The following is a 20,797-nucleotide window of genomic DNA, read 5'->3' on the forward strand; positions in this document are numbered from 1 at the left end:
TGATACATTATATTTTCCTAGAAAAGCATTCAATTCATCTAGATTTTCAAAAGTTGAGGCCAAGAGGTGTACCTGGTAGCAGTTCAGTAATTTGAAAAAAACCTTCTCTGTCAGCTATATCCCTTTTCTCATTATAGTGTTATGTGTTTGTTTCCTTTCTTTTTTCTCTTTGAATAGATTTACCAGAGGGCTATTTATTTTGCTGGTCTTGTCAGAGAAACATCTTTTGTATTTACCTCTCAAGGGTACTTCTGAGGTTTTAAAATAGCTAATAAAGGAAGGTGATGTTAGAGCAGTTACTAAATATTAGTGTGTTTTTAAAATTTTAAGTCCTGTTTTATACAGACTAAGGTATTTTGGGGTGAAATAATATGGGATCTAGGATTCTCAAAATTATCCAGTGGTGGGTGGGGCATGTGTGAAGCCAGGGAGCAGTGTACCCATGAAACAAAATTGACCATGAGTTAATAATTGTCAAAGCTGGAAGATAGGTACATGGGAATTCAAAACCATATTCTCTCTATTTTTGAGTATGTATGAAAATGTCCATAACTAAAAGTTGGATTTTTCTAGATCCGGGTCCCACCACACATAACGAAAATTTCTAGATGGATTAAAACTCCATTGTATAAAAGGAAACCATGCAGCCTGAAATATTTGCATGCTACCAAGTCATTGTAAGTTTATAGTTTTAAGATTATTTGTTTAAAGCCCTTAATTAAGAATTTTTCTCTGTACTTTTACCAAAAGGAATCACAAAGTACTAAAAGAAAACATATGTAACTTTATACATAAACTTTGGGTAGGGCCGGACCTCCTAAGCATAACAACAAAATCAGAAATCAGAAAGATTTTACTGATGCAAATTTTAAACATCAGTATATCAATAAAGATCATAAATAAAGGTAAAAGCCAGTCAACACACTTGAGAAAAATATTGGTAGCATATAAATAACAAAGGATCAATATTATAAAAAGCCTTTGCAAATCAATAAGAAAATATGAATGTTCAGTCTAAAAATGAGCAAAGTAGTTAGTGCATAGGCAAGTCACCAAGTGACACAGGTGACTGATAAGTGTGTGAAAAAAATGTCCAGCTAGAGTAATCAAAGAAATGCAAGTGAAACGGCAGGGCCATTTTTCATGTGCAAATTGGCAGGAATGCAGTGATGCCAGAGTGTGAAGCTAAGGAGTTTGGCTGCAGCTAATAGACGATGGGGAGCCATTGACGGAGCACGAGCAGGAGTCATTTGGAGACAGAGGGATCTGGTGCCCAATATGGGATGGAACAGAGCTGTGAGACTGAAGCTGGGCCAGCAGTCCTAGGTGTGAGGAGGCAGTGGCCCAGAGAAGCATGAAGCATGAAAACAATTGGGTTGAAAATCAGCAGGTCTTGATGGCTAGCGGAGAGAGCAAAAGCGTCATGGCCAGTGGGTATGGTGTGACAGAGGGGAGGGCGGCAGCACCAGTGAAGGAAATGGGGATGCTGGGGAGGGGCCAAGAGGAAGTCCAAGGTGTTGTTTTTTGACACGGTGGGTCATTGCGTTAGTCCACAGTCTCATTACTAGTGACTGGCAACCAATTCAAGTGATTTAAGCTACAAAAAGAATTTGCTGCCTAATTACAATTGACAAGTCTTGGGTTAAAGTTTCAGGCACATCTGGATTGGATGCTCAAAGGGATGTCATCCATAGTCTGTTTTTCTTCTTGCCCAAAGAGAGGACAGAAATGGCCACTAGCAGATCCAGGCTCGCGTTCTACCCGCTGAGCGTAGGTCCGTGAGTGGCTGAATTAGCCCATTACTGAATGATCACTGTGATGAACAGGCTAAGGTCATCTGTGCTCCCCTGACAGCGGTTCTCAACCTGTGGGTCGCGACCCCTGAAAATATATCCTGCATATCAGATATTTACATTACGATTCATAACAGTAGCAAAATTACAGTTATGAAGTAGCAACGAAAATAATTTTATGGTTGGGGGTCACCACAACATGAGGAACTGTATTAAAGGGTCGCGGCATTAGGAAGGTTGAGAACCACTGAGCTAGGAGGTGTGGGGTCAGCCCTACCCAAAAACCATTCAAAGTCGGGGGAATGGTTCTCTAAGGGAAAACTGGGGGGGGGGGGGGGTCTATCCACAAAGGGCAACTGGAGCTGAGCAGCAAAAACAATGCATGTCCACTACATTCTACCTCTTGGCTGTCCAAGATCTACACAGAACTCCTCCATAAAATTTTTACAAAGTTTTATTTATCGTAATGCAATTATCTCTCACAAAACTTAAAAAAAAAACACTGTTCTGTGTGGTTTTTTTAAAAAAATATATTTTTATTGATTTCAGAGAGGGAGAGGGATATAGAAACATCAATGATGAGACAGAATCATTGATTGGCTGCCTCCTGCATGCCCCACACTGGGGATCAAGCCTTCAACCTGGGCATGTGCCCTGACCGTGAATCTAACCGTGACCTCCTGGTTCATAGGTCGAAGCTCAACCACTGTGCCACATCGGCCGGGCAAAACACACTGTCCTATCTCGGGAATGAAACGTTCCAACTTCTTACCCAATTACCACATTCAGGCCCACTTCAAGATCTTGGTGAGCTGCCTGGCAAGGTACTGAGCTCGCTAGCCCCTCATGGTCTTTCAATGTATGGCCAGATTACAGTGAGGGAGGAAAAATCAGATAACTGAAAGAACAAACACTCTCCCAGGTGAAGAGGGGAGATGAGAAAAAACACTCAGTGGTCACAAGTCCATAGCATGTTCCACATGCTCGGCCAGTTGGCAGGGACCCTGTATTGGTTGCCCTGGTTCTGCTGTTTCAGACAGCGACCCTTGTCGTTTGTGCTCTTGGCCACTGAGGAGCATTGAGGTGTCCCCTCCCTTCGGTGTGGGTTTGTTGGGTGGGGAACTGTAGGAGCTAAATATTCCCTAGCCTTTGTTTTCCAGGTTTGTGGGTTGTTTTTTTCTGGCAATACAATTCTCTTAATCATTAGGAAGCTTTCAGTCAATTTGCATTCAGTCATCCCCAGAGCTATTAACCAAACTAGAGACTTCCCTGAAGTTATAATTCTTGAATGGAGTCCCTGGTGATGGTGTTGGGAAGCAGGAGGGGTTGTCTCTTAGCAACAGGCCTTGGTGCTCTGCACATCCCAGGAGCCCATGGTTCTGTGGCCTCTAGTTAGGCCTTTACTATAGGGCAGTTCAAATCCCTACTGTATGGTGGGAGGCACAGTTCCTTTGCCCCTTCCCACTCAAACTGCATCCCAGTGGGAGGCTGCTTATAATGAAAGCAGTGGTTGCTTCTGTGGAGCTGGCGGGGCACAGCAGAAGGGTTGCAGGCAGGTCTGGGGAGTTAAGAGCCTGACAGGCCCCAGGCTTGTCTCCCTCCGTGTTTCCAGCTTCCCTGTCTTTGCCTGGCTGACTGTAGCTAGAAGCAGAGAACTGGCTCCTAATTATCTGACTCTCAGCCATATTGGATTACTGGCCTCAGGCAGAAAGAGCCTCTCTGGGCATAGCAGCATTTTCTTCCTCTGCTTTCAGATGGGCCAGAGCGTGTCTTTCTTATTGGACCTTACTGGGGCCACACCCCAACACGGTGACATTTTTCAAGTCCCCTAAAGTTCCAGCCTTGGTGGGAACATCATCTAAGCTCCGGAGGCAGTGGGAGAGCTTAGTCAACTGCTCTGCTGCTGTGTAGCAGGGTTCACCACTTCCCAATGGGTGGAGCGGTACTAGCGTACTCCTCCCCTTAGTTCGGCTAATTCCTTCTTAGGGTCTATTACTTTCAAAAATTCCATTCCTGATTCTAATGTCTGGAGAACTTTTTCCTGGTGCAAGTAACACAGACCCATGGCCAGCTGGCTTAAACAGTGTCTGTGAGGAATCTCTCTTTATCTCTCTTCTTCCTTCCTCTTCTTCTTCCTTCTTCCTTCTTCTTCTTGGATTTCAGAGAGGAAGGGAGAGGGAGAGAAAGATAGGAACATCAACGATGAGAGAAAATCATCGATTGACTGTCTCCTCCACGAACATGAAACCAGGGCATGTGCCCTGACCAGGAATCAAACCATGACCTCCTGGTTTATAGGTCAATGCTCAACCACTGAGCAACACCAACTGGGCTCAGTTCTGCTTCTTTATGTGGGCTTCATTCCCAGGTGGTTCCTCCCAAAGATGGCCTCATCGGCTTAGAAACCTGAGCCCAAAGCAATGCTTTCCCCCAGTAGTTCCAAAGAAGTTCTGGAGAAATAACTCATTAACTTCAATGAGGAAATACTCAACTTGGGTGATATGTGCTCATCCCAAGCCTCTGGTCCACCAGGCCTTTATCACATTCTTACCCCTGAAGCCAGGGATGGACCATCAACCCCCACCCAGACCACATGGACTAAGAAAATGGGAAAGAAACAATGGTTCCCCAAGGTCAAAGCAGGGTGTTCTCTTGAGGAGGACTGGGTTGCAAAGGGAACAGACATCACACACTCATACATCCATGTGGAAATGCCAAAGCAAATGGAACTCAAGAACAGGTCAGGATGGAGAGGCAGAGCTGAGACTTAATGGATTTACGGTGTGAGTTAACTCCAGGGAGTGCATCAGACTGCCAGGGGAGAAGATAAGGCAAAGGGGGCATGAAGACCTCTCCCATCAGGAGACAAGATTAGGAAAGCAGCAAGAAGAGGAGGTCAGAGAGCCCAAACTAGGCACCTTAATGGTAACCTATAAAGACTGAGGGATCAGGAGAATCAGCCAACGGGTCAAGTCGGTGAAGATACCTGGTGACAAGTGAATTGTCTGACTAGCAGGTGGGCTGTGATCTGGTGGAGCATGTTGCCATCAGAGGGTGGTTGAAACCTGATTGCAGGCAGTTAGAAAGAAGAAGGCAGTGAGGAATGGGGTAGACATCCCAGGAGGCAGGGGAGGGTTGACCAGAAGCCAGAGGTGATGGGGGGATGCACAGTGGGAGTTGAGGGTGACCAGGGCTGGGATTCCAGGAGGGTGGCTGCTTGTGCCAGAAGAGGTCGGGGAGGACAAATATTATGACCCTTGGAGTAAAGGGCAGGCAAGGCCACTTATTGGAGATGAACCTAGCAATGAAATCTGAGGAGAGGACCTAGGTGCCCGGAGTGGCAGGGATTGGAGAGCAGGGTACAGAGGGCAGGAACAAACAGTGACACACACAGGCGTATTGTCAGGTGAGGTGACATCTTGGTCACTGCATCATGGTACCAATTGTCCAGTCTGTCTTATGGGTGTGGTTTGCATGACATGGAAATAAGCCCATCTTTTAAGAATTTTTTTTGAGATGTAACATACATCCAGTCAGGTACATGTAGTGCATGAATCTCAAGTATACAGTTGATTGTTTACATATGTATACACCTGTATCACATAAGGTTCCCTCCTGCCCTTTCCAGTCCATAGAGACCCCTAGGGGTAACCTCCATTCTGACTTTGTCATCTCCAATTTAGTCTGTTCTTAAACTCCACGTATATCGAATCCTATAGTGTGCACTCTGGTCTGGCTTCTTGCATCCATGTTGTTGCATGTACCAATGGTTCCTTTTCTTACTGCTGGGTTACTATTCCATTATGAATATATGAATATACCACAGTCTATTCATTCTATTGGTGATGGGCACTTGGGTTATATCCAGGTTAGAACTATTATAAATAAAATGAATGTCTTTTTAAAGATATATATTTTTATTGATTTCAGAGAGGGAGATAGAAATGTCAATGAGAGACACATCTAATGACTGCCTCCTGCACACCCCACACTGGGAATCTAGCCTGCAACCCTGGCATGTGCCCTGACCAGGAATCGCACCCTGGGACCTCTTGGTCCATGGGACGATGCTAAACCCACTGAGCATACCGGCCATGCAAAATGAATGCCTTTTTTTTTTTTTTTCTTAAAGAATTCTTTTTGTTTTTCGCTCTCCTACATGCACAGGCCCTTGCACGGGTAGCACAGCAAGCCAGCCCCCTCTGGGAGGTCCGGCCATGGGTTTCCCCTCGCCCCTCTCTGGGTCTCTCTGGGCACATGTTGTTCATGGAAAGTCAATTTCCTCACGTGTACGGGGTACGGGGTGTGAGGAAGGGAAGCTGAGAAACCCTTCCTAAGACTTACTCCCTCTCTTCTAGCCTCCTCACCCCTGCCCGCGGGTGCCCTGAGCCTTCCTGATCCCGCAGGGGGGCTCACCCGCGGCCCCCCATGAGTGCACCCGGTTGATCGGCGGGGCGGCCGCGGTGGAGCCCGGAGGCCGCGGGGGCGGCGGGGCCATGGCCTCGCTGGACCTGCCGTACCGCTGCCCCCGCTGCGGGGAGCACAAGCGCTTCCGGAGCCTGTCGTCTCTGCGAGCGCACCTGGAGTACAGCCACACGTACGAGACCCTCTACATCCTCTCCAAGACCAACAGTATCTGCGAAGGTGCCGCAGCGGCTGCAGCAGCAGCCGCGGCGTCTGGCTTCCCGCTAGTGCCCGAGCCCGCCGCCCTGCTGGCGGTGCCCGGCGCCCGGCGCGAGGTCTTCGAGAGCACGTCCTTCCAGGGCAAGGAGCAGGCGGCCGGGCCGGCGCCCGCCACGCCCCACCTGCTGCACCACCACCACCACCACGCGCCCCTCGCCCACTTCCCCGGCGACCTGGTGCCCGCCAGCCTGCCCTGCGAGGAGCTGGCGGAGCCTGGCCTCGTGCCCGCCGCCGCCGCCCGCTACGCGCTGCGCGAGATCGAGATCCCGCTGGGGGAGCTGTTCGCCCGTAAGTCCGTGGCCTCCTCGGCGTGCTCCACGCCGCCGCCCGGCGCCAGCCCGTGCCCCGGGCCCACCACCGCCTCGCCCGCTTCCCCCTCGCCCGCCGATGTGGCTTACGAGGAGGGCCTGGCGCGCCTCAAGATCCGCGCGCTGGAGAAGCTGGAGGTGGACCGGCGGCTGGAGCGGCTGAGCGAGGAGGTGGAGCAGAAGATCGCGGGCCAGGTGGGCCGGCTGCAAGCCGAACTGGAGCGCAAGGCCGCGGAGTTGGAGACGGCGCGGCAGGAGAGCGCGCGGCTGGGGCGCGAGAAGGAGGAGCTGGAGGAGCGTGCGTCTGAGCTCTCGCGCCAGGTGGACGTGAGCGTGGAGCTGCTGGCCTCACTCAAGCAGGACCTAGTGCACAAGGAACAGGAGCTGAGCCGCAAGCAGCAGTGAGTGGCCCGCCGCGCCCCGTGGGTGAATGTGCCCGGCACTGTTCCCTAGTGGGTGACCCTGTGAGTCATTGTGCTACTGCCATCACCGTGAGTGTGGCAATGAGTGTGTCTGTGTGTGAGGCCATGAGCATGTAACGATGTTGCCTGTGGGGCCAACAGTGTCATGGCTGTGTTTAGGACTGTGAGTCCATGATCTTGAAACATGTTCTTTAAAATATATATATTATCGATTTCAGAGAGGAAAGGGAGAGAGAGAGATAGAAATATCAATGATGAGAGAGAATCATTGATCGACTGCCTCCTCCACGCCCCATAGTGGAGATCAAGCGTGCAACCCCGGGCATGTGTCCTGACCAGGAATCGCACCGTGACCTCCTGGGTCATAGGTCCATGCTCAAGCACTGAGCCAGGCCGGCCGGTGAAACACATTCTTCACTTGGCTTCCAGGACACTCTCCTGGGATCTCCTTCTGTCTCTTTGCTCCTCCTCAGTCTTTGTTGCCTCTCCTTATGTCTCTGGTTAAGTGTAGAATGATGAAATATGTAGGTGTTACGCATCTGTCCCCATAGTGATGCAGGCTCCATGGAGGCAGGAATTTTTCTCTGCTTATTCACTGCTGTGTCCCCAGTACCTAGAACAGTGCCTGGCACCAGGAAGGTGCTCAGTCAATGTTGAGTGGATGCATGAACGACTGTGAGTGCAATTGGGAGTAAATACTCTGTGACCCTTAAGTGTGCTGTGTGTACATGGAACTCCCGGAGGTGGTAGTGCAATGGGAAGTGTGCTTCTGCATCTGAGAATGTTTCTGAAACATGTGTGTGTGGTGGGGGTGGGGTTAGGGGGTGTTTGAATGTGTTGGTGAGACTGTGCCTTTCTCAGACTGTGTGCCTGCGAATGAACATGAATACGTGTATTTGAGTGGGGCTATGTATTGGACTTTGCGTACTTGGCTGTGTGACTGTGTGTGTCTGTGAGTGTGTCTGGAGGCAGGAGGTGGCTGTGTGTGACTGAGTATGCCTGGGGCACAGGGATGTCCAGTTGTGTGGGGCTGGGTGAGTGGGGTGTGAGTGTGTAACTCAGAATATATGCTGGCATTTCTTTCTTTTTTTAAACAATTTATAATTTTTATTTATTTATTTTTTAAAATATATTTCTTTATTGATTTCAGAGAGGAAGGGAGAAGGAGAGAGAGATAGAAACATCAATGATGAGAGGGAATCATTGATCGGCTGCCTCCTGCACACCCCCTACTGGGGATCGAGCCCGCAACCCAGGCATGTGCCCTTGGCCAGAATCGAACCTGGGACCCATCGGTCCGCAGGCTGACGCTCTATCCACTGAGCCAAGCTGGCTAGGGCTATGCTGGCATTTCTGTGTGTGCCATTGTGTGGGACAGTGTGCCTGGGCCTGTTCTATGTTTTTCCATGTGACCATGAGCAGACACCGGGGGCAGCTGTGCCCCATGTTGCTCCCCCACTGGCCAGGGACTCCTCTAGAGGGTGGGTGGGCGGACAGGCTGAGGCACGGGGGTAAGAGACTGCTCCGGGCCCAGGGAGGTGGTGCAGATCGACCAGTTCCTGAAGGAGACTGCGGCACGGGAGGCCAGCGCCAAGCTGCGGCTGCAGCAGTTCATCGAGGAGCTCCTGGAGCGGGCTGACCGTGCCGAACGGCAGCTGCAGGTCATCAGCAGCAGCTGCGGCAGCACACCGAGTGCCAGCCTGGGCCGTGGAGCTGGGCCCGGGCCCCGGGGCCCAGGTAGAGTGGTGAGTGCCCATCGCCCTTCCCTCCTCCACCCGCACACCTGATTTCCACAAACTCCCCTCACGTGTGGCCTGACATCCCCCCTGGGATGCTCCCTTTTTGGCTCTTCCCCGTGAGCAGACTGTAGGCCTGAAGTAGGGGGTCAAGGAATAGGGGAGCCCCTCTGAGGTGGCAGAAGCGCAGGCCCCTGAGGCTGTAGTGGGTGTGATTCAGAGGCCCATCCCTGCAAATGAGAGCCCAGGAGCCACAAGCTGGGCCTGGGGTGCGGGGTGGGTATGCGGAGGCGGCTGGCGAGCCTGCCTCTCGGCTGTCTGTCTACTATTTGTCCATCTTTCCCAACTTTTTTCCTTCTTCTCTCTCCTCTTCTCTCCATCTTGCTCCCTGTTTTACCTGCTCCTTCTCATCCTCTTGCCTCCTCTGCCCTCCTTTCCTTCCCTCCTGCTCTGGGGGCCCACAGCGAGAACACCACGTGGGGATGGCCATGCCTAGCACATATGCGGTGTCACGGCATGGCTCCTCTCCCAGCACAGGGTAAGCCTCGGGCCCACCTCCCTGCCCCCCCACGCAGCCCACCCTCACCCTGGCCCACTGAATGGCTGACCTGTCTGGAGGCTGGTCTCCCCTCTCCCCATCCTCCTTGGGTCCCCTCTGTCCGTCTGCCTTTCCACACTCAGAGGGGGCTCTTGGAAAGTAGGGTGGGTGGGTTGCCCTTGGCCAGCGTTAGGGGTGGGATGGGGAGTTTGGCAGGCCTGGTGCCTCTCCTCCTTACCATCTGCTCCACCCCACCGTAGGGCCTCCAGCCGCGTCCCAGCTGCATCCCAGAGCTCAGGCTGCTATGACAGTGACAGTCTGGAGTTGCCCCGGCCAGAAGAAGGGGCCCCGGAGGACAGTAACCCTGGGGGTGTGGGCACACGGGCCCCGGCTACCAACGGTGGCTCAGAGCGGGCTCAGGCCCCTCGAAGCTCAGGCCTGCGGCGCCAGGCCATTCAGAACTGGCAGCGCAGACCCCGCCGGCACAGCACGGAGGGCGAGGAGGGTGACATTTCGGACGTGGGCTCCCGAACCACCGAGTCAGAGGCTGAGGGCCCCTCGGACGTCCCCCGCCCTGGGCCTGCTGTGGCTGGGCCATTAAGCAGCTGCCGGCTCTCAGGTGAGTCCTAGGGGGGTGGGCAGAGAGGCCAGGCTTCCCCTGGTGCAGGCCCTCTCAGAAGACACGGCTGAGGCAGCACATCTCCTGGGCTCCTGCACCTCCTTTTCCCCAGCCCAGACTTCCCACGGTGAGAACGACACTCCCACCCAGCGCCCTGCCAGCCCGGCAGGACCTCCTGCGGCAGGGCGTGCTGCAGCACAGGGCACTCCGGTTGGGTTGTGCACAAGGGTGCCACACCAAAAGGGCTCCATTTATGTGGTGGGTTCACTGACATTTACAGGAGAGTAGCTAGGTGTTGGCTCCGGACTCTGTGGCCCCTGAAGCAGTTGGAGGAGGGGTGCCTTCCCTTATAGAAACAAGGCCATGCACATACGCGGACGGGTGAGGGCCAGGAGGTGAGAGGGCTCCGGTCAGGGTGTGGGCTGTCCCTGTGACTGCTTTGGGCAGCCTCTCACCTGCCTCTGCTCCCAGAGGCCCCATTTCTGTCCATCCATACCCTAACCCTCCAAACACTTTCCTTCTCCAAACCTGATTCAGTTGCCTCATCTCGGGGGTGAGTTCAGACTATGCAATGACATATTATCTTAAAAATAATTTACTTGAGGAAAGACTGCCTTTTCTAATTTGCAAAATTAGGGGCGGGGTGACGCAGAAGAGAGGAATGCAGAGGCCCTTGTCTTTCTCCCAAGGCACTGGTCCCCCAGCATGGGTCCCCCATGCCCAGGGCTCCTGCAGCTCCTACCCTACATCGCCATGCTGGCCTTTGACCCTCCACACTCACCTTTGACCCTTTGGTATTGTGCAGCCCGCTCTGAGGGAGGCAGTGGGCGGGGTCGGCGAGCAGAGAGGGGCAGCCCCTCACGTTCCAATGAGGTCATCAGCCCAGAGATCCTCAAGATGCGAGCCGCCCTGTTCTGCATCTTCACCTACTTGGACACCCGCACCCTCCTGCATGCCGCCGAGGTCTGCCGCGACTGGCGCTTTGTGGCCCGCCACCCTGCTGTCTGGACGCGGGTGCTGCTCGAGAATGCCCGAGTCTGTTCCAAGGTACCTGTTTCTGCCCACTCTCCCTGCCCTCCCACTCATCCCTGCTGTGAACTCACACACGCGCACGCACACCCCCCCCCCCCCCCCTGCTTTCCAGCATCTGGTCCCTCCAGGTTTGGTCCTTGCAGTCCTTACAAGACCCCCAACTCTTGCCTGGTTTCCTAAAATGCTCTCATGGAGCTCCTATCCTAGAGCTGGTCCACCTCCAGCCAACCAAGTTCAGGCCCCTCACCCCCGGTCACCCCTCTCTCCCTGCAGTTCTTGGCAATGCTGGCTCAGTGGTGCACCCAGGCCCACTCGCTGACACTGCAGAACCTGAAGCCTCGGCAGCGGGGCAAGAAGGAAAGCAAGGAGGAGTATGCCCGGAGCACCCGGTGAGGCCGTGGTGGGTGGGTGTGTGCGTGGGTGGGAGGATGCTCCTGGGCCATAGACCTAGGATTCTGTGGGGATGCTTCTCAGAGCAGGAGGGGGTCACAAGCCTCTCCCTGACCTCTTGGCCATCCCCAGGGGCTGTCTGGAAGCGGGGCTGGAGTCCCTGCTGAAGGCGGCGGGGGGCAACCTGCTGATCCTGCGCATCTCCCACTGTCCCAACATCCTCACTGACCGCTCGCTCTGGCTGGCCAGCTGCTACTGCCGCGCTCTGCAGGCCGTCACCTACAGGTGGGTCCATCCCACCGGAAGCATCCCCAAGAGGGGTCCCTCGGCTCTGCTCTGCATACCCTTCACCCAGGGCTCTCAGGCAGAGACCCAAGAGCTCTGTGGCCTCAGGGAAGGGAGCAGAGGCCACCAGGGAGAGTGGGTGGCCCCAGCTTTGTCTCTTCTCAACAGGAGCGCCACAGATCCCGTTGGCCATGAGGTCATTTGGGCCCTGGGCGCAGGCTGCAGAGAGATAGTCTCCCTCCAGGTGGCGCCACTTCACCCCTGGTGAGCCCTGGCTGGGTGAGGAGGGGACAGAGTTGGGTGGGGTCTGCGGCTGAGGACTGAGCAGATCTAGGCCCACTCAATCGGTTGTCTGTTGGGGAGACCAGATTCGCATTCATCAAACTGTGTTTAGGTGTTAGGAGCAAGGCTTAACATCATGTCCTGGTTATAGAGTATGACTTTGGGCAACCCAATTGTGCTTCAGTTTCTCAACCTGCAAAGAAAAGGTGATATTAGGGATCTGTTGACTTTATTAGGACTGTTCCTGGCTCAAATGAGATGTGTCCATGAAGCCCACAGGGCCCACAGTGAGTGAGGCGTGAACACTAGGGAGGTTGGTTTGGCACCTGAAAGGCAGTTTAGAGTGGTCAGTGTATAAATGTACGAAAGAGCTGGTGGTTGGTGAGTCCAGGCTGTGGTGTCACTCATGGCTTTCCTAGGAGCTCCTCGAACATGTCAGCCTTTTCTGCTCCCTGCACCTTGACCTCCAAGCCCTCTCTTCATGTGACAGCTCCTCCCAAGCCCTCCAGTGTCCCTGGGAGAATTTGTCACTGCTCTCCTGCCTTCATTCCGACTGCACCTTGTCCCTACCCTGCTATGGCCCACTTTGCAACAGTTTCTCTATATTTCAGTCTCCATGAGACTCATGGTTCTCAGGGCAGAGGCTGAAATGTCCGTTCCACATCTGTGGTACCAAGGGTGTGACAGATGTCTGTGGCCTGGGCGAGTGTTGAGGGATGCATTGTTCAGGGAAACAGCCAGTTTGGTGTGAGTGGTAGGCAGAGCCCAGCAGTGAGTGTGTAAAGGCAGGTCGGGAACGGTCAGGAAGGCCTTGCCTAAGGGGCTTAGATTTTTGCATTTTTTATCTAGAAAGTGCTGGGAAGCGATTGGGGATTTTAGATCTTAAAAAATGGGGTTACGCCGAAACCGGTTTGGCTCAGTGGATAGAGCGTCGGCCTGCGGACTGAAAGGTCCTGGGTTCGATTCCAGTCAAGGGCATGTACCTGGGTTGCGGGCATATCCCCAGTGGGAGATGTGCAGGAGGCAGCTGATCGATGTTTCTCTCTCATCGATGTTTCTAACTCTCTATCTCTCTCCCTTCCTCTCTGTAAAAAATCAATAAAATATATTTTTTAAAAAATGGGGTTACATCAGACAAGTAACATTCTTTGTGCCCCTCTTCACCCCACTGTCTGCTCCTCCAGGGCAGGGACCATGTCTGTACTGTCACCACTACATCCCCAGGGCCTAGCTCAGTTGTTCTTGGCTTAGTAGATACTTACAGCCATTTGTTGAATGACTGAGTGAGGGAATGTAGGAATGACTGGCTTACCTTTAGCAGCAGGTCATCTAGTCATAATACAGATGAACACTGATCATGGTCTGAACTGTAGGTTGAAGACTTATTCAGGAATCGGAATCCATGGGTCTTGGCAGGAGATGGGGGACGGGGAGTCAGGGATGATCCCAGGTTTCTGACTTGAGCAGCTGGGGTGATTGGTGGGGCCCTTGCCCAAGGGTGAGCCTGAAGGTGATCCCAAAGGAGGATGAGGCTCGGGGTGTCACATAACCAGCGGCTTTCCTGACAGCCCTTCCTTCCCCCCATTCTCCAGCCAGCAGCCCTTGCGCTTCAGTAATCGTTGCCTGCAGATGATCGGTCGCTGTTGGCCCCACCTCAGGGCCCTGGGGGTTGGGGGTGCCGGCTGTGGGGTGCAGGGCCTGGCATCACTCGGTAAGTTTTCCTTGGGGCTAGGGTGGGGTTAGTGGGATGCAGGCATGGGCGCGATACTGAAATCTCAGAGGAGCTCTGGGCTGCAGCCTGGGTGATAGCAGGAGCATCGGGTGGGCGGGAGGTAACCCGGAGGGTTCGGTCAGCAGCACCTCCCCTCTTCCTCTTCCTAGCAAGAAACTGCATGAGGCTGCAGGTCCTGGAGCTGGACCACGTGTCGGAGATCACCCAGGAGGTGGCAGCTGAGGTCTGCCGGGAAGGCCTGAAAGGGCTGGAGATGCTGGTGCTCACGGCCACCCCCGTCACCCCCAAAGCCCTGCTGCATTTCAACAGTGAGTGATGGGGCATGCGGGGTGGGGTACAAGTGTCACCTCTTACCATGCCTTGCCAGCAGGTAGCATAACCAGCTCCCTGTCACTCCTGGTCAGCAAGCACAGTGCTGGGGTTAGACTGACCAGGGCTCTAGCCCTGGCTTTGCCACCAATGCCTTCTGAGGCCGGTGTGGCATTCAAGGCCTTCTAACATGTGGCCCAGGTAGTTCAGTTCAGCTACACCTATTGCCCTGTGCTCTACCCACATTGGAGACAGGAGCTATGCAGCGGCATTGGCCCCCATGTGAGCCTCCAGCCAAGGGCAGAGGCAGGAGAGCAGGCAGGTTAAGATCATAGGTTCTGGGGCTTGACTGACCTGGGTCTCAATTCTGACTGTACTGCTTATTAGCTGTGTGACTTCAGGCAGGTTACTATACATCTGAGTTCTGTACCCCATTTCCTAAGCTGAATTTCTAGAATGAATGAGAGGATTAAATGAGATGGCGTGTGTGAGCCTCCAAGGACAGTTCAGAGGGAAGACTCCTTTCCCTGGTATAGATTGCAAGTCATGCCTCCTCTGGCCCCACTCCCTCCAGCTATCCACTCCGTCTCTGGTCATTCCTCCACCTTCTAGAGGACATGGGTGCCCAGCTTGGGCTGTCCACACCCAAAAGTGAGACCGTCATCCAAGACCATTTGACCCTCGGCAAGACCTCAGGTCCTGAACACCAAAGGTTCTTTGACCTTATTATTCCCAGGATCCTCTTCTTCCCTCCCCTTCAGCTTCATGGCCTTGCCTTGGACTGACCACCAGAACTAACGGCTCAGCCTTCAAAATCATGACCTTCAGGACCCTCTCAGCCTCCTGACCTTCCTGCTCCTCCTCTCCTGACTTCATGGCAACATTCGGTCCCTTAAGCTCCCAACTTGTTTGCTCCCTGTCTCCCCTCCTCTGTGCTCCAGCCGAGACCCATCAGCCTCACTTCCGCTACTCTGTCTTTGTAATTCACTTCCAAATGCCCAGGCCACAGCACAACTGTCCCTTCTGCCAGGGAAGTTCCCAGAGCTCCTGCACAGCTGTTGCCCACGCATCCTCCCAGAGTCCACCGCAGCCTCTGCTGTGACGTCACCTTCCACCTGCTCCCATTGTCTGGTTGAGCCCCGGGGCAGTGTGGGTCTGCTCTCCTGGTTATGATCTCAGTGCCTGGCATTTGATTGCCTCTCAGTAGGTTCTGATTTCATTAGTGATGGGAGAGGAGGCAGCCCTGCCAAACTCGGGCTCCTATCTTACCCACCTTTTCCCAGGCATTTGCCGGAACCTCAAGTCCATTGTGGTCCAGATTGGGATTGCTGATTATTTCAAAGAGCCCAGCAGTCCCGAGGCCCAGAAGCTGTTTGAAGACATGGTGACAAAACTCCAGGTGAGGAATTGGTTCTGAGGCCACCCAAGACCCCATGACCCTAGGCTGGGGCTGGGGGTTTGGGTTTGTGATGTGAAGAACGCCTCACCTGTGTGACCCTGAGGATTGGGCCCTGAGGAGAACTAACCCGGGTTTGCCCTGCAGGCCCTGCGACGGAGGCCCGGCTTCTCTAAGATCCTGCACATCAAGGTGGAAGGCGGCTGCTAACCCGGGTGAGGGGCGGCAGGGCCCCTGCCAGCCCCACCCAGGGCACTCTCTTTGGACTTCCAGAGGGACCCTGATTTGGACTAGACCTTCAGAGGCCTGGTGTCATCTCTGGCTTCCAGGAAGGGTTTGACGGTTTCCTGTCCTCTCCTGGGATAGCAGAACAACAGGCCTGACCCTGGGAACTGTCTCTTCAGGGCAGGGGCTCGGACAGAAGCTGCCCCCTCCCCCTACCCAATCCCCAGCTGGAGCAGCCTTCTGGGCACAGCCAGCGAGGAGCTGTCACCACCAGCACCTGGTGTCTTCCCCCTGAGGGTCTGCAATAACCACCCAGTGGCCCTTGGCTGCTCTGGCAGGCCTTCATTCTTGAGGCCCAGCCTGCCGTCAGGTCCTCTGCTAGGCCCCAGGCAGGTCAGACTTGGTAAGGAGGGCTCTTCTCCTCGCCCTGCTCCGTCCCCGCCCTCTGTGGGGAACCCTTCAGACAGCCCACCGGGGACTGGGTCCACATTCTCTGAGGATAACACATGGGCCGAGGAGCCTGGGCAAGTGTCAGCCGAAGGTGAGGTAGCGGGAGTGGGCTTGGAAGGGCAAAACATTCACTCGGATTTTCTCCCCAGGACATTGAAACCATCTCTCCCAAAGGAGGAAATTGCCAGGAAGAGAAAAAAGTTTCTATTGATATAGGCAAGACCTCCCTCCCCCAATAACCACATTTCCCATACACACAAGAGCTAAATTCTGAGCTAAAAGGTGCATGTTTCCATACCTGTCAGCAATCCTAACCCAGTCACCTGTGAGAAGCAGTTCCCGTCCTCAAGGAATGGCCTCCTTTTTTTTTTTTTTTTTTAAATATATATATTTTATTGATTTCAGATAGGGAGGAGAGAGAGAAACATCAATGATGAAAGAGAATCATTGAATGGCTGCCTCCTGCACGCCCCCTACTGGGAGGTTGAGACTGCAACCCAGGCATGTGCCCTTGACCGGAATCAAGCCCTGAACCCTTCAGTCTGCAGTCCGATGCTCTATCCATGGCATCAAACCGGCTAGAGCAGGAATGGCCTTCTAATCCAGGTGCTTGGGCAGGAATCTGATGGCCTTTGGATCCCCAAGGCTGTGTGGGAGGAAGTCAGTCACTGGCTGACCTCTGTATGGGGGCCTGGGCGAGGCTGGGAGGCTGGTTTGGTTTGCTTCCTTGTCTGGCTTGCTTAAAGATGTAGCCCTTTAAGGAAGCTAGGCCCATCGAGCTAAGAATGAACTGGTCCCATGGGCTAAGGGCTCGGTTGGGAGTTTTCTGCCTGGGGGTAGTTCTGAGGCCCAAGCCAGAGCCACTTGGCTTAGAAGCCACAGAATGGATGCAAGTGGGGTTTTCACTCACCCTCCCACGGTCCCCACAGGACCAGGTCCCAGCACTGAGACTCAGGTCTCCCAGTTCCTCCTCAGAGCTCCCACAGTGGCTGAGGTGGGTCCTGCCAACCTTCATTTGGAAAGTTCTTTCATTCTTCATCTTAGGGTTTCCTTCTCTCCTGCACAGGACTGGCTTTCAGCCCTAATCACTAGGCAGCTGGTGGCTGAGGCAGGGTTCCTCCAATTTCTCAGTTCTTTCCCGGGACCCAACTTTCTGCTACAACCGAGCTTGAACATCAAGGACCAGCCCTGGGTTACCCTGCAGTGAGGCCCCCAGAGCTGGGCCCCACAGACTCAGTGGTGCACCCCGCTTCCCTGGCTCCACACCCAGTTCTCCCGGTTCTTCCCATTGTTGATGACTTTTCCTCCCATGGCTTATTCTGGCCCTGCCCTTTGAAGATCCCCAAATACCAAGGGTGTCATGTTGGCAACTCCCTGTCCTGTCCCGCACGAAGCCTTGGCGGTGTGGTATCTCCACTCCAGAGCAGCTGGCTTTATTGACTCCTCCTCAGCCCTGCCCCCAGGAATCGTGGGAAGAAGCACAACTCTGCTGGCCTAGAGGGAGGCAGAGGTCTACTTAGACCTGGCTGCTCTGGGTGCATCAGTCCTGCCTTCCAACTGCACCCTCCAAAGCCCTGCTCCACATGACCCCAGGATCAGAGGTGCTTCCCTCCCTGTCTCCTGGACAAAGCACAAAGGGGTGCCCTGCTTGGCCAGAGCCTGCCCTACCAGGACCTTTTCTGCCCCAGGAAGCCTCTGTCCCTGAACACAGGCTCTGGGCAGTTTCTCCCTGGGTGGGTGCCCACCGGGAAGCCCGGCATCAGCCCTGGAAAAGGAAGTCAGTGCCCGGACAGTGAGCTGAAGTGGGAGAAAGGACTGATGTCAGTAGCAGGTTTATTCACTCATTTGTTCATTTGTGTGACAGCCCTGCACACCACCAGCACTGCAGGCAGCGGAGTGAACAAGACTCCCTCTCCTGCTGGGGGGAAGTTTGCCTCTCACAGGTTTGGCTGTTTCCAGAAAACCCCCCAAGTCCAGCCAAGCGAAGGATGTATGGGAGTATATATTGTACATGCCCAGGCCCCTGTCAACAGGAACATGGGTTATAGTATGTCCCATTGCACACCTGCCCCTGGGGCCAATAGGCTTGCGTGGCTGAGAACTGGCAAGTTTGCAGGCCTCCACCCACACCAGCTCTATGCTATTTTTTGCTTCTCTTCAGGGGGGTGAGCCCTGCTGCTAAGCGGGGAGCTTTTGTTGGTAGGAATGCTCCATTTGTTCTTTGGCAGCCCTATAGCTAGGGCTGATGACGGGGAACGGATGGAGGATCCAGCCCTCCTTCACTAGCCCCTATCTCACACCTGACAAGATGCAAAGAGGAGGTTCAAAGAGCAAACCAAGGCAGGTCCTGCTCCAGGGGCCCAGGCCTGTATAGGGGGCCCATGGGTGGGGGCCACTTGGTATCCCAACCACCGTCCTGTCATACAGCCTGAACCCAGCACCTGGGGACTCCGAGTACTTGGATTGAGCGTTTGGTCATGCTTTATTTGGGCTGCCGCCTCTGCACTGGCAGGGAACAAAGGAGATGCTGTAGATGTCTGCACCCCAGAGGGGGAGGAGCAGGCTGCCCAGAACCATGGCTTTAACTGCCAGGAGAGACCATTGAAGGACCAAGGCAGCTCAGGTATTCCTAGTCCAGTGAATGGAGTTTGAGCCAGCCCCTCAGGAATTGCCTCAAAAAAAGAAAAGCCGCCTCCTTCCTAAGGTCTGTGGCTCCAAGGTTTGGCTCTGTCCTTTGTCTTTGGGTCCTGCCTCTAGTCCTTTGAGCCGTAAGTGGGAGCTGCCCAAATCCTAGTCCTAAGGCGCTAAATGGAAGACCTTAACAGAGTGACTATCGGTGCCAAAGACCCAGTTCCTGCTGGACTTGGGGTGATAACAGGATATGGTGAGTGGGTGCAGGGCCCTTGTGCTCAGAGGGCTCAAACTGATGGGATCTGTCCCAGCATGTCACCCCTGGTGAGTGTTACTTCTCTCCCCAAGGGGCCTGGCACATCTCTCTAGCCCTGCTGGCCATGCTTGCTCACCCAGCCTTGTCCCAGGCCTGCATTTCTGTATATATTGCTGTGTATCGTGTATATGTATTTATTCCTGGACAAGTGTGGTGTTCTGCAGCCCTTGCCTGAGAATAAGGTGTAGGGTTAGGTGGAGATCAGAAATCAGAATACCAGGGCCAACTAAGGCAGCCAAGTCCTATTCCCTCCCCAACCCCTGGGAACCGGGCCAGTCCCAAGACCGCCCTGACAATCAGGCAGGCTTCCCCACAAGAGGCCGAGCCTCACCTGCCACCACTGGCATGGCCCCAGGGAGGCTTGGCCTTGGCCTTCCAGCCTCAGTTCTGCCCTGGCAGGGGTCTTGCACTCAACTCAGAGGCCTGAGGTAACCCAGGCTTGCCTCCTGGCTGGCATGAGTAGGCGTGGCTCTAGTGGGCACTGCTGGTGGAGACTTCCACAACTGACCCCAGGTCCTGCCTTCCCTGCACAGCCAGGCTGCAATGGGCCTGAGCCGTGAAAGGGTGGCTTCCCCCACCCCAAGCACATCAGGCAGAGGAGTGGAAAGCATTTTTCGATTTTGTTTAAGTGGTGCCTGTACCTCCAGTCCCCAGGGGCCTTCAGTGGCCCCACTTCTCTGCCACACCAGGCATCACCATCCCAGCACTTTGCTCCATGTCACCCATAGATGCCCTTTGCTGAATGTACCTGAGTGTATGTATTTAAGAGGACTCACACAGGCATCAGAAAATTTATGGCTTTGTATCCAATAAAAGATGGTGAAACTGGAATATCTGCCTCAGGGCAATAAATGGTAGGTGGCCATATTTGTCGGTCTGTGTCAACAAGCCTTTCTGCAGCTGAAGTGCACTGAAGCAGGAAAGAGGAGGGTGGCCAGAGCAGCATCAACGGGGTGAATGAAGCATCAGAAGACCTGTGTCTGGACGCAGACGTCACTGGAGCAGGCCATGCAGGTGACTGCCCCTGCCACAGCTCACTCCCTCTCACTGTGTGTGTGTGTGGACAGCAAGCCTTGGTGCCATTTCTGCCTCAGCCAGGAGAGACCACCTTTAAGGATGTCTCCAGCACAAGTGCAGCGGGAGCAGCAGGCACTGCCCAGTCCCTCACTGGCCTGGCCATATCCTCAGGAGGCTGATTAGCCAGTCAGGCTTCAGCCCAAGGGAGACACCAAATTGCCCAACATGGTCTGGCTTCAACTTCCCTATTTTACCCAATGGGGTTGCCCCACCGATTTGATCACTCAGGTATGAAATATTAAAAATCAGAAAAACAGGTGTTTATGGCTCTAGCATCAAAGCTGTGTGGCTCTAGCATCAATTAAGTAGATGAGCACTTATCCCCCTGTTCCTATCTTCATTATACATTTAGAGCAGCTGAGACTCAGAAAAATTAGTTTACACTAAGACTATCAAGTTAGGATGTGGGATTCCAAAGTCTGGATCTGCCCATACCCCATTTCACCTTTGAGTCCATCTAATTGGGAGTGGTTGGGCTCAGGAATTAAAACAAAACAAAAACACAAATAATCACGCCTGGCTGGTGTGTCTCTGTGGTTGAACGTCAACCCATGAACCAGGAGGTTAGAGTTC

The 20,797-nt window shown here is 53.8% G+C and overlaps 1 protein-coding gene across 1 annotated transcript; it reads left to right on the forward strand.

Moving 5' to 3' along the window:
- Positions 1 to 6,289: 6,289 nt before the first annotated feature.
- FBXO41 (F-box protein 41) lies at positions 6,290 to 19,978 on the forward strand. The gene is made up of 12 exons (XM_036334119.1): positions 6,290 to 7,185; positions 8,741 to 8,951; positions 9,407 to 9,480; positions 9,741 to 10,099; positions 10,905 to 11,146; positions 11,405 to 11,520; positions 11,654 to 11,806; positions 11,975 to 12,070; positions 13,681 to 13,799; positions 13,970 to 14,128; positions 15,413 to 15,528; positions 15,673 to 19,978. Exons 1-12 carry the CDS (start codon positions 6,290 to 6,292, stop codon positions 15,733 to 15,735), a joined length of 2,604 nt encoding a protein of 867 aa, XP_036190012.1. The 3' UTR covers positions 15,736 to 19,978.
- Positions 19,979 to 20,797: the final 819 nt, after the last annotated feature.

Source organism: Myotis myotis, unplaced genomic scaffold, assembly GCF_014108235.1.
Source record: "Myotis myotis isolate mMyoMyo1 unplaced genomic scaffold, mMyoMyo1.p scaffold_m19_p_14, whole genome shotgun sequence".
NCBI lineage: Eukaryota > Metazoa > Chordata > Mammalia > Chiroptera > Vespertilionidae > Myotis > Myotis myotis.

Coding starts and splice junctions, on each gene's coding strand:
- FBXO41 (XM_036334119.1), top strand. CDS start 6,290: ATGGCCTCGCTGGACCTGCCGTACCGCTGCCCCCGCTGCGGGGAGCAC. Junction 12,071..13,680: donor GTGGCGCCACTTCACCCCTG/GTGAGCCCTGGC, acceptor CCCATTCTCCAG/CCAGCAGCCCTTGCGCTTCA. Junction 14,129..15,412: donor AGCCCTGCTGCATTTCAACA/GTGAGTGATGGG, acceptor ACCTTTTCCCAG/GCATTTGCCGGAACCTCAAG.